Source organism: Doryrhamphus excisus, linkage group LG6 (genome assembly GCF_037039965.1).
Source record: "Doryrhamphus excisus strain RoL-2023G ecotype Guam linkage group LG6, RoL_Dexc_Guam_v1.1, whole genome shotgun sequence".
NCBI lineage: Eukaryota > Metazoa > Chordata > Actinopteri > Syngnathiformes > Syngnathidae > Doryrhamphus > Doryrhamphus excisus.
In genome coordinates, this window is record NC_136362.1 from 7,353,248 (window position 1) to 7,364,963 (window position 11,716).

The 11,716-nt window shown below is 51.6% G+C and overlaps 2 protein-coding genes across 3 annotated transcripts; one reads left to right on the top strand and one right to left on the bottom strand.

The window, feature by feature from the left end:
• Positions 1-495: 495 nt before the first annotated feature.
• On the bottom strand, positions 496-7,913 carry LOC131126568 (kinesin-like protein KIF20B). The gene is made up of 31 exons (XM_058069245.2): positions 7,568-7,913; positions 7,334-7,443; positions 7,166-7,249; positions 6,868-6,987; positions 6,665-6,803; positions 6,401-6,585; positions 6,270-6,303; positions 6,015-6,160; positions 5,799-5,871; positions 5,616-5,727; positions 5,471-5,542; positions 5,252-5,398; positions 5,021-5,183; positions 4,648-4,938; positions 4,450-4,553; positions 4,252-4,372; positions 4,055-4,172; positions 3,936-3,982; positions 3,715-3,862; positions 3,517-3,645; positions 3,320-3,447; positions 3,102-3,233; positions 2,873-3,033; positions 2,634-2,812; positions 2,488-2,562; positions 2,242-2,408; positions 2,056-2,172; positions 1,072-1,134; positions 921-996; positions 729-838; positions 496-649 (listed from the first exon to the last, which is right to left on the bottom strand). Exons 2-31 carry the CDS (start codon positions 7,436-7,438, stop codon positions 569-571), a joined length of 3,627 nt encoding a protein of 1,208 aa, XP_057925228.2. The 5' UTR covers positions 7,439-7,443; positions 7,568-7,913; the 3' UTR covers positions 496-568.
• A 131-nt stretch (positions 7,914-8,044) lies between these two features.
• On the top strand, positions 8,045-11,649 carry bbs1 (Bardet-Biedl syndrome 1). Of its 2 annotated transcripts, none has more exons than XM_058069262.2 (7): positions 8,045-8,274; positions 8,556-8,949; positions 9,022-9,204; positions 9,269-9,400; positions 9,766-9,872; positions 10,033-10,153; positions 10,275-11,649. In XM_058069262.2, the coding sequence occupies exons 2-7, from the start codon at positions 8,578-8,580 to the stop codon at positions 11,097-11,099; spliced, it is 1,740 nt and encodes a 579-aa protein (XP_057925245.2). In that variant the 5' UTR covers positions 8,045-8,274; positions 8,556-8,577; the 3' UTR covers positions 11,100-11,649. The 2 variants fall into 2 exon arrangements, with proteins under 2 accessions (XP_057925245.2, XP_057925244.2); XM_058069261.2 differs by having other exon boundaries at positions 8,046-8,274; positions 8,553-8,949.
• The last annotated feature ends 67 nt before the right edge of the window (positions 11,650-11,716 follow it).

Genomic DNA, 11,716 nt, shown 5'->3' on the forward strand with positions numbered 1-11,716 from the left:
CGTGCTAACTCGCAAACTAGAGAGCTAGCGACCTAAACTGTAGCCTCCAAGTTATTTCCTTTAAACTTAAATAGCCAAAGACTTACCACTTCCACACGGATAGGGAGGATAACTATTAACAGCTATTTAACCTTTAACATGAACATTAATCAAACGTAATAATTTTTTCTGAGTACATGATACCATACAGCATCCATATCAAACTTGCGCGGGCCGCACTAACATTAAATTTTCATATCAAGGCGGGGGCCTCAAACTAGTGTCCTGCGGGCCACATATGGCCCGCGGGCCGCGTGTTTGAGACCCCTGCTCTAAATCAATACATCAGCACAGGAAGTTAATGGCAATAACCGCAGGGGAGCCCAACGCCAACTACTGGTTGACTTTGGCTGAAAACCAGAAGAACCAATCAGAGTGGAGCCCAATACTGGACGTGTTGACGTCGGTGCAACGCTAAAAAAAGTTGTCACGCTTTCAAGAAAAACATTACAAAACTTACAAAATAGAAAAAAAAACATTTATTTAAACTCTTCACAATGACTTTTCAACAGCTCTGCTCGGTCTGATGTCACTTCCTGTTCTTGGAGCGCAGTTGGCGCTTGATGATCATGTGGTCGCTCTCCTTCTCCTCATCGGCACCTCCGAAAGCCTGAACACAAACGTACACGCGCTCGCATGTCAACACGTCCGAGGCGAGCCCGTCAAGGTGAAGCAGAGGTCAAACTGACCATGTTTGGAGAGGTGAGCAGCGGCGTGCAGTCATCCTTGTACAGCTTCTTCCGTCCTCTCTTGGGTTTGCTCGCCGCGGTGGCGGCGACGACGACGACGTGAGGTTCAACTATCAAAAGATACGCTCGTATAGTGATGTCGGGGGAAGGATCGCCGGCGCCGTTGATCAAAGAGCTGATGACTCATCTCACCTGTGCAGAGCAGCGCAGACGGCAACTTGTGGTTCCCGTCGTTGAGCGTGTGCGTCTTCGGCGTGTCGAGGGTTTGCTGCAGCAGAGGGTAACTTTAGTCATGATCCTCTCATCCAGGAAGTGACTTGACCAATCGTAGCGCACATCTCACCTGTGTCGTGTTTCCCACGTTCGCTCTGCGCCTGTTTCGCTTGCTGCCGCTTGACACCAACCCCTAAAACACACACACCGAGTGTACAATGTTGGTTTAGCAAGTGTTCAGCCTTTTGTATTGGAGTTGTGGACTCCTAGCTACACACAGCTTTCACGCTCTTCCTGAATCTGCACCTATTCAGCTGTATTTTGGGGGGATTTTGTGGTTCCAGCGAAAATGGTCTGTTTTAATGTATTCCACCCACGGTGCGCCTCCAGGCACGCCCACTGGAAGTGCCTAAGAGGACTTCCATTTTGTACTGCTAGCTGTGAACGCTATAGGAGTCGATTATAAACGCCGATACGATCCAGAAGTAGAGACAAAGGTTACTTCAGGAAGTCTCTCGAAGGTAAGTAGCTTCAACATTTTAGCGTCTAATGTGGCCACTAATTGTGGTGGGAAACGCCTTTTAGCAAACCCCGCTCCCTGTATGCACACTCTATAATGCTACACAGACGAGTAATAAACTGAATAAAAACAGTTATAAATGAACACTAATAAACTGTTACTTCCTGCTTGCTCTTCTGACTCTTCCACACCACCAAGTAACGTTGGCAAGGCGTAGGGCTTAGGTTTTTGGGCTAGTCCAGCAGCATAGTGGCCCATGTTCACCAAACAGTCCAGGGTGAAATGCCATTGCCAGATTAAAATGCTGGTAGGGAATCAGGACCTCCAACCACTTGTGCCTGACGGTGGCGTTTTTGGGAATTGGAAGCAAATGTAGCTTTCCTTTATTAGCCATTGCTAGCAACATAAATACAGACGCAGAGCTTGAAGGGGAGGGCAGAGAGTGTATCAGGCTTACAGCCACACCCATATAAGGAAGTCTGCCCTCTGTGACATCACAAAGGGGCAGTTTTACCACGCCTTCTGAAACCGAGTGTCCCAAACGTCTTTCAGGGTTCACTTTAATGAAATGAAAAATAGTTTTTCCACGCCTACCTCGACCTCACAGCTCTTCCTCTTCCTGGCGACCCTTTTGCCCTTTGACGTCGGCATGTCGGCCATGTTGGCTAGGTCGACCACATCATTCCTCAAAGCGGCGACATGAACGTGTTCCTGCTCACACACATCCACGATTCATACTTCACGTGATATCATGAGTGCAACGTTGTCATGGTGACGGACCTGCGCGTGGTACTCCATGGGCCCGAGCTCTTTGCTTTGGTCCACTTCCTGTCGCCGTCTGTGCTTCCTCGCCTGCAGGGACAGCTTCTGCGCCGTCCTCGGCTCCTCGTTTTCCTTTCGCTCCTCCGCCTCCCTGCTCTGCAGCTCTTCCGTCACACGCGCCATTTCTGGTGGCGAGGAAAGTGGGTGGAGTCAGTGGAAGAGTTGATGATGGGAGGCCGCCACCTCGCCGCTGGAGACAGTCACCTTGTCTCATTGTGTCCGTCTGCCTCACAAGTTCCTCCAGACGGTTCTCCTTCTCGCAGAGGAGACGTTGAAGCTCTGACATAAACACACACACACACGTATGTTACAATCCGCACGCATTGCGGTCTTACTCTATGACGAATCACCTCCTATTTGTTTCTGGTCCTCGCTCTTCCTCATCTCCTCCTTTCTAACCGTCTCCTCCAACTTCCTGCGAAGAGCTCCTTCTTCTAGCTCAAGCTCCGCCCTCAGGCTCTGCAGCTGCCAGGAGTGTTCTCCTTTCTGATTGGCCAGTTCCAGGCTGAGCTGATGACACTCCTCATCTCTGCAGAAAGACGAGCAGCTATCATAACAAGAACAATCAATCATCAAAAGGTCACCTGACCTGAGCGCAAGTCGTTCCTCCAGTCGATCCTTCTCCTGCTGCAGCTCTTGGATCAGTTTGGATTTGTGGGCGGATCTTTCCAGCGCCGCCTGGCTCTCCTTTCTCAGCTCGGCCATGTTGGCGTGGAACTGGCTGGTGCCGGCGCTAAGACCCTCCCACTCCTGAGTCAGACGCAATCGGGTCAAAGCGCGTACTGCAGCGACACGTCCATCGTGAACAATATGGCTACCTTGACTTGCTGAGCTTTCACGTCTGATTGGCTCTCACGGCCTTGGAGGCAGGCCTTCACGGCGGCGAGCTCCTCAGACATGCTGGCGACTCCTTCGGTTTCCCGTCTGAGCTGGCGCTGAAGGTCGGTAACCTGCAAGACAAGGCGCCCCGTGAGATGCTAATGCTAATGCTAATGCTCGCTGGGGAGTGAGCAAGAAAGAAGAGGAGGATCGGGACCTCCGTCTGAAGCTGGAAGATGCCGTTCACCAAGGCTTTGTTCTCCTTCGTCAGCCTGGATGTTTCCCGCCGCTCCAGCTCGAGCGTCGACACAACGGCGTCGCAGTTTGGACACTCGTCCTCTCGGGCTGCGGGAAGTGTCATGGTAAGGAAGTGACATCATCCGTGTCGCATCAAACTGCTCTCACGGCGCCCACCTGACAATTTCTGCACCTCCTCCTTCAACTTCTGAACTTCTATCTGCCGCTGCTTTAGCTCCGCCTCCAACTCCGTCCTCTTCTCCTGGTTCTCGCTCAGCTCCTTCCTGTGCTTTTCCTCCAGCAGCACTGAGCGGCAGGCGGGGTTCAAACAACGGCTTGGTTTTGGTGAAGCGCTCCACATGACCACTGGCTCACCTATCTTGGTGCTCATCCTTTCGCCCTCAACTTCCAAATCACTGATTGGTCGTAGGGGGTAAGTGGGAGGGGCTTGTACGTGTGGTACGCGGTCCGGGATGCGGTGGTCTTGCTGGCTCGTGTCCATTGGCTCAGAGGTCCCGGGTGTCTGCAAACATGGAGTCCAACCTTAATCACATCCATTGCACTCCGCAAACCACAGAAGAAGAAAGTCAGCACACCTCGATAGCATGCAGGCTTTGGACACCCGACTGTCGCTTCTCCAGCTCTGCAGGGGGAACCGCACACAGGGTCAAAGGTCATGGCTTTTGCTCGCAGTGTGTTGCTGGCGTGCACGCACCTGCAACATGCGTGTGCTCGCTCAGACATTGGTGCATGCTCACAGCGTCTGCTCTGATCTTCTCCAGGTCTTCGCTCACGGAACTGATGATTCCCTCCAACAGCGCCGCCTGCTCCTCCTTCAACGGCCAATCAGCAGCGCTCTCAGGCAACGCGATGCTACGGGACTCGCCCGCGATCGAAAAAGGATGCACTCACCTTGGCGGGACACAGGACGCTATCGGACAAGTCGGCGGTCTTGCTGACCAGGTTCTTCAGTATCTCCAGTTTCTTCTCGGCGCGCTCTTCCAGGACCTCGCGCTCCTTCTCCAGACGCTCGCTGATGCAACATCAACACAGCGTCAGACGCCGGCGTGCGAGAGGCACTGATGGTCTTTGTTGGGTCATGTTCCTCACCTGTAGTCTTTCTCCATCTTGCTGAAGAGCTCCATGAACTCAGCGCTGACTTCTTCTCTGATCTGAGCCTCCAGGACTAAACGCAACACCGCCTCCCTGTCCGACTGACACACAGATGACGCGGCGGGTGAAAAGCCAAGGAATCCCACCTGATGCTCTTAAGCTGTGTCCACGGTCGTTGATGTGAAGACCATCTACCTTCTCCTCTTCCTCCATGGTCTTGTTCCCCTCCGCATCTCCAGCCTCCAGCACCGTTCCCTCCATCAGACTCTCCTCCTCTGACTCTTTGTCCTCATCCGGCTCTTCATCGTACTCGTCCTCCAGGACGTCTTCTAGACTGGTCTCCCAGTGGAGCAGCGAGCTCTTGCGACCGCGTCCCATCATCATGTTCCTGCGCTGGTCCGCCTCATCGATGAGGATGGATAATTCCATAGCCGACCTGTGGGAGGCGACGTCCAGGCTGACGGGCCTCGTGTTCAACACCACCACCTACAGGACAAAGACAGAAGTACACGCTAACAGAGGCTGCCATGCATTGGTGAAGGAATGACGGCAAATGTGAAGGCAGCACCTTCTGGGCAAGGGCAGAGAACTTGAGGACGTTAAGCGTTTCGTCCACGCAGGAGGCACTCTGGTTAATGTTGACCACCATGGTCACCTTGCCGGCACCACAGAAGAAGAACTGCAGGAAATGTGTCAATTTGGACTCCCTGAAGGGGACATGGTGCTGGAACCTGCAGAGGTGGACAATGTATAATTTTCTGCAGCACCCCCCGTCCCCCCCCACACACACACAACATACTTGGCGTGCTGGTTGAGCCTCATGGCGTTGATACACTTCCCGAGCGTCAACAGGGAGCTGTTGATGTTTCCCGCCTCCTTCAGGCGCTCTCCCGTGTTGTGTGTGCGAGAGCAGCGCTCGGAGCCGGCCAGGTCGCACAGGGCAAGCCTGGACACGCACAAACGCACACGGTTCGACACACACTCGGTGGAGGCGTGACAATCGACGGGCGGCACTCACTCGCTAATGCCGAGGACTCTGGGAACGCCGCTGTGGTCCACTCTGAGGATCCTGATGGAGAAGATGCTGTGGCTGCACAAACAAAGTGACGACTGGGTACCGGTGCCGGTAGGACACAACGAGAAGGAAACAGGAAGTGGCCCACCTCCTGCTGGACAGATGATTGAGCCTGGTGGAGTAGCAGCACTGGTTCTTCTTTCCGATCTTCATCACCCTGTAGGCCTCTTCAGTGCTGTTCACCTGGATCCACTTCAGATCTGGACACACGCGACGGAGATGTGGTTCTTGAAATGTGTGTGTGTTGGAAGCTGGAGGCATCGTACGTTACCTTTAATGAAGGAATTTCCTTTGACGTCCTGAGACAGACGGAGCACCGTCCTCTTGATGTGTCCACCAGGGACCTGAACACAAGGTCACATGAGCCCATCAGCCAATCAGGCAAGTGACATGTTAGAAACATGACAATGTGCACGAATCACATTTGTGTTATTATAGAAACCCCATCTACTAATCAGAACCTATGTTGTGTGTGTGTGTGTGTCACCTGGTCCAGCAGGTCGTGAATATTGTCGTTGTAAATCTCACAGAATGAAACCCAAACTGAGAATCCAACAGTCGAGGGGACGTCCAGACAGAACTTGTCGCCGTCACCGACACTGTTGACACTGCATTCGGAGCTGAGGGACGAGCCTGCCAAAAAAAAAAAAAAAACACTAAATAACGACACATCCTGTTGTGTGTTGGTTGAATGACATTAGTTCCAAAAATATCCAGCAAAAAAAAAAACAAAACAAGTTACTGTCGAGAAAAGTTGATCGAGCAGACGTCACATTCTGGAAAGGGGGGGGGGGGGCACACAAACACATGAATCAGAACGACAACTTCCTCCAACTTCCACACGTCTCTCATGTGATGGTGCGTGTGCGCTACCTCTTTAAGCATCCTGAGCAGGTTCTTCTTGGTATTGCTCTCAGCCGTCTGCTGATCCGGAGTCAGTCGGCTGAAGTCTCGACAGCGCTGAGGTTTCAGATCGCAGCGTGTGTACAGCCGATCTTCAATGCTGTTGAAGATGACCCACAGCGACCTGGGCAGGAGACCACTGTCATGGTCCGGACCTGGAGACACCCACACCCACACATATAGAGTGACACAGACACACAGCGTGACAGATATTGCGTTTGTTGCTTCCCTGACCGAGAAACGTGAAGGTTTTTCCGGCATTGGTGACTCCGTAAGTGAACACCAGGCAGTTTTCTCCTTCAAGAACATCTCGGACTAAGCCATGGACTGACCCTTCAAAAACTCTCCTTTGACTGGCATCTGGCCCAAACACCTGCCAGGAAGTGACACCATCTCACACATCGCCACAGAGACAACAAAGTCGTACGAGTGGTTACCTGCGTGAAGGTAAACCTTTGAGCCGTTTGTGGGAGGAGCTTGTCACCCTGTCGGTTGGTTTGACTGGTCCTGGGAGCTTTCAGGACCACGGTGTCTGGTCCCTCGATGGTCACGCAGTCCTGATCATGTTTGCAACAGAAGAAATGCGTACTTAGAACTTCGTCAGGACCAAATATCCTGATTATTTGTATTATGTAAACACTGTATTTACTCCATGTGTATTCTGCTATTGTACTAGATTAATGTTTTTAGGATATCTGGACAATACAGGAGGTTCTAACTGTGTGTGTGTGTTACCTGTGACTCTCCATTCTCAGCTGCTGTGAAGGGTCGAACCCTCAGGTAGACCTGCAGGTTCTCCGACTTGGTGGAAACTTGGTCCTGATAACAAACGTCAAGCTCATCACATCAATCTTAATCAATCAATAACGTGGTGAACTGCTGATCAATAATGACGTCACAGACCTGCTTCGGAAGAGCGGAGAATTCCTCCAGCAGGTCCCTCTTGATGTGGCCCACCTCCACCGGGTCGACTCTCTCCGGTTTCAAAGCTAAACAAGACTCCATCATCTTGGCTGGCGAACACACCAATAAACACAAGCTTTACCTTTTGCTTCACAGCACACAGAATAGTCTCACTTTGTTCAATGGTTTCCGAATTTTAAAATTCCAAGCCGTTTCAAATGCATCTTTACATACCCACTCAGATGTCTGCAGTTAGCAGTTCTGCCGTTAGCTATGAATGGCGGTGTTGCCCTTGTTGTTAGCATTAGCCACAACAACCAGACGAGCGAGAAAACCCACAGGGGTTTGTTTATAAAATATACATGTTTAACATATTCAGAAAAAACGACTGGTTGTAATATGAGCCCTATGTGTCCGACAGCCTTCCCAAATGAAGCTCAACTCACTCTGGATATATTTTATTCTTCAGACGGTGCGTCGTCGCTAACTAGACTACCCACCGCGGGCGACTTTTTAAACTGCAAGCAAGGACCAATCGGAGAGCGGTTAGCTGGGACGTCACACACAGCGCCGCCAGGCATGACACTAAAAATTATGTTATTTTCAACAGATTATTATTCTGACATGTGAGTCAAGTTGTACTACTTTTACATTATGAAAAAAACGTTTATGTCTACTTAATGTAGGTTTGAGTAGCGTCGTGTGGAAGTGACGTCATCAGCCGGGGACAGTGGCATGATAGGCTGAATAAGATCGGAGAGGATTTAGCGGATTAGAAGCCACACACGAACATTGTGGTTCTGTTCTGTTCGGTTTTGTTTTGTTGCAGCATTAAAACATTAAAATACTTTATTTTTGGAGGACGCACGCAGCGTTGGGCAGGAAGAGGAGAACGCCCCGTCCGTTTCCTTGACAACGGCGAGTCAGCTGCTGACAACAAGGTAGATCTCCACACAGACACCTGTATGGCGCCATATAGTAGTTTTAACAATGTTTAAATATGAACTGTAGTCTTTTCATGTTGCTCTTACGCCTCAAGAGGAAGGAAGTTATGTCCTGTCAATACCACTTGGCCTCCTTCCATACAGGAAGCAGAAAATGACGTCATATCCATCTGTGAGGCTGGGTTTGTTGATGTGTCCTTTAGGTTGTGTAAACCTGACTCCATGATGCCTTGCTGGATGATAAGTTCATGTCAGCTGACCACCATGTTGTGTAGCAGGGGCCCCTCTTCCGCCGACGTCATGTCCGAGTTCAGCGGCGAAGACAGGAAGTGGCTTGATGCCCACTACGACCCGGTGGCTGGGCTGTACACCTTCACGTCGTGCGTGGACCTGGCCGACCTGAGCGGCGACGGCGACAGCGGCCTCGTGGTGGGCGACTTGGGCAGCGGCTCGTCAGCCATGAAGCTGAAGGTGTACCGAGGAACGTCGCTCACCAGCGAGAGCGCCCTGCTGGACCTGCCCGCTGGCCTTGTGGCCTTCTTCATGGACCTGCACGAGCCTCGCATCCCCGCCGTGGCCGTGGCCTCCGGACCGTGCGTCTACGTCTACAAGAACATGAGGCCTTACTTCAAGTTCACACTGCCGGGTCTTGATGTCAACGCGCTGGAGCAGGTGTGCGTGTTACGTCACGCGTGTGTGTGAGGTCGCTGGTTCAATTCTCCATGCTGTCGTGTCATTGATCAGGATGTGTGGCAGCAGGCCAAGGAGGGCCAAATTGACCCCGTGACCTTGAAGGAGATGTTGGAGGGCATCAGGAAGAAGGCAGACGTGTCGTTGTCCGTGCGCTCACTCCACTTCCTGTCACTGGACGCCGAGCACCTGGACGACTTTGTCCAGTTGCACAAGCAGCAAGCCATCAAACGACAGGTAAACATCACACACACTCGCACACACACACACGCGTCATGACACACGCTCCTCGCCACCACAGACTGTCATCACCTGCATCGCAACCCTGAAGAAAAGCACGGCTGACGAAGACGGCGTCAGCTGCCTCGTCATCGGCACCGAGAGCAGCCATGTTTACGTGTTGGACCCCGAAGCCTTCATCATCCTGGCAAAGGTAACCACTTCCTTCTCGCTGTTCACACTTGCATACTTACTTAGTCTTTTGAGTGCAAACGTGCACATTTTGAGTGCACAGTTTCATATTTAATTCAGATTTTTGAGTGCACACTCGTGTACTTACATTTAGTCCTTTGAGTGAATAAGTGCACGCTTGTGTACTTTGTCTTTGAGTGCATAAATGCACACTTGCGTGTACTTACACTTAGTCTTAATGTAAGCTATCTTTATGAAACAGTTATTTTACTATTAGACAGGATGTGTGCCGCTCTTATTTTGAAGGCCTGTAAGTGTGAAGCATGATCTTGTGAGTACAAACTTTGTAAATTTTGTATACTTTGTATGCGTGTGGTCATGTTGAAGATGGCGCTGCCCGCCCCCCCTACCATGATGGACGTGACGGGACAGTTTGACGTGGAGTTTCGGATCACGGTGGCGTGTCGTAACGGAAACATCTACATTCTACGCAGGTAAGCATCATTTCCGTTTTCCAGGGTGCTTTGCAGCAAGTCTTAGGCAGGATCCGGGACAGGTCAGCTTGCTGGAGGCTTAATGCCAAGTCCATCGTGTCGGCATGTGACCAAGTCCGATGTAGACCTGACAGCTGACGTGGTGTGCGTCTGCTCTCAGGGACTCAGACAGACCCAAGTACTGTGTGGAGTTGTCGTCACACCCCGTGGGCCTGGTGAGACTTGGAAAGAACGTGGTGGTGGGCACCACCGACCAGAGCCTGCAAGGATTCACTCAGAAGGTAAACCTGAGGCCACTTGAGGCCCCGTACAAGAACTGTATGGGGTCTAAAGTCACGAGGTGGTTTCTCTCCCACGTGAAAAGAGAAATCCCGTTTTACCAATGTGATGTTCCGTGCTCAGGGGAAGAAGCTGTGGAAGGTGGTGCTGCCGGCTGCCATCTCCACCATGGCCGCCATGGACCTCCCGACTCGAGGCTTCCAGGCGGTTTTGGTGGGTCTCACCAACTGCGATGTCCAGCTGTACCGAGAGAAGAACCTGCTGAGTACCATCAGGACGCCAGACGTGGTGACGAGTATTTGCTTTGGCCGCTACGGCCGTGAGGACGGGACCCTCATTATGACCACAAAGAGTGGCGGCCTGATAGTCAAGATCCTGAAGAGGACCGCCGCATTTGAGGACCGGGACAGCACTCCTGGACCGCCGGCCGCCCAGAGCATCCGTCTCAATGTTCCCAAGAAGACCAAGCTGTACGTGGACCAAACTCTGAGGGAGCGTGAAAACGGCGTGGCCATGCACCGGGGTTTCCAGATGGACCTGATACGCCTGCGCCTCGCCGCGGCCAAAGCCTACGCCAACGCCCTGGAGTCCAGTTTGACGCCGGTGTCATCCAGCCCCAGCGAACCACTCAAGATGAACGCGGTGGTCCAGGGCCTGGGTCCGTCTTTCAAACTCACCCTCAACATGCAGAACACGGCGGCGTGTCGACCCATCATGAACCTCGCCATCACCTTCCTGTTTGATGAGAACCTGTACAGGATGACCAAGCCCTACATGAAGATCCCGCTGCTGGTGCCGGGACTCGTGTACCCGGTCCAGACCGAGGTAGAGTGCACAAGTGACAAGGGCATCTCGGACATCATCAAGGTGTTTGTTTTGCACGAGGCGCGCAGCACGCCGCTGCTCACGGCGCACATCAACATGCCTGTCAGCGAAGGACTCAACTGAGCAATTCACTCTCCCGCCGCCAGGGGGCTGCACAGAGTCCAGGATCAGTTTCCCGCAGAGTCCGCCTCCTGCTATAGATACCTTAGCTAGAACCTTAGCTAGCTTCCCAGGTGAGTCATCGGCAGGAAGTCCGTGCGGTAAATAAGGTGAGCCCACATCCGCCACGCCCACGAAGTCACAGGAGCATCAAAGATGGCCGCTATCGCGAGCTGTCCCGCATGCAGACGTTCTGCTGACTCATGACGAATAAAACACTCGATAGGTGTTAACAATTGCGGAATTAAACGTCATAAAAATGAACTGTAATATACATAATTATTGTATAAAATAGAGCTTTTGATGTGTGAGTGAACAGAGAATTATTGTTTTTAATTGTTGGGCGTAATTTGCCGATAGCGTTTAGTGGCCACAGGGTGGCGCTGTGCTGCACATTTTTTTAAAGCTACAGTACCTCGTTTTATACGCACATATGTATTTTAGAATGAAGAGAAGTCAAAACTATCATTGTGTTTGTTCAGTACTTGTTTACATAATAAAAGAGCGAGAGTTACTTTTTGGGTCGCTGCTTTTATTTTGTAGTATAGGAAGTGGAAACTTTCTCTTTCCTTTATTTATAA

Excerpts from the sequence above, each read along its gene's own strand:
- LOC131126568 (XM_058069245.2), bottom strand. The coding sequence starts at position 7,438 with ATGATGGAGTCTTGTTTAGCTTTGAAACCGGAGAGAGTCGACCCGGTG. Across the intron at positions 4,373-4,449 it reads AAGATGGAGAAAGACTACAG|CGAGCGTCTGGAGAAGGAGC; the intron begins GTGAGGAACATG and ends ATGTTGCATCAG. Across the intron at positions 839-920 it reads GTCTGCGCTGCTCTGCACAG|TTGAACCTCACGTCGTCGTC; the intron begins GTGAGATGAGTC and ends ATCTTTTGATAG.
- bbs1 (XM_058069262.2), top strand. The coding sequence starts at position 8,578 with ATGTCCGAGTTCAGCGGCGAAGACAGGAAGTGGCTTGATGCCCACTAC. Across the intron at positions 8,950-9,021 it reads ATGTCAACGCGCTGGAGCAG|GATGTGTGGCAGCAGGCCAA; the intron begins GTGTGCGTGTTA and ends GTCATTGATCAG. Across the intron at positions 9,873-10,032 it reads AACATCTACATTCTACGCAG|GGACTCAGACAGACCCAAGT; the intron begins GTAAGCATCATT and ends GTCTGCTCTCAG.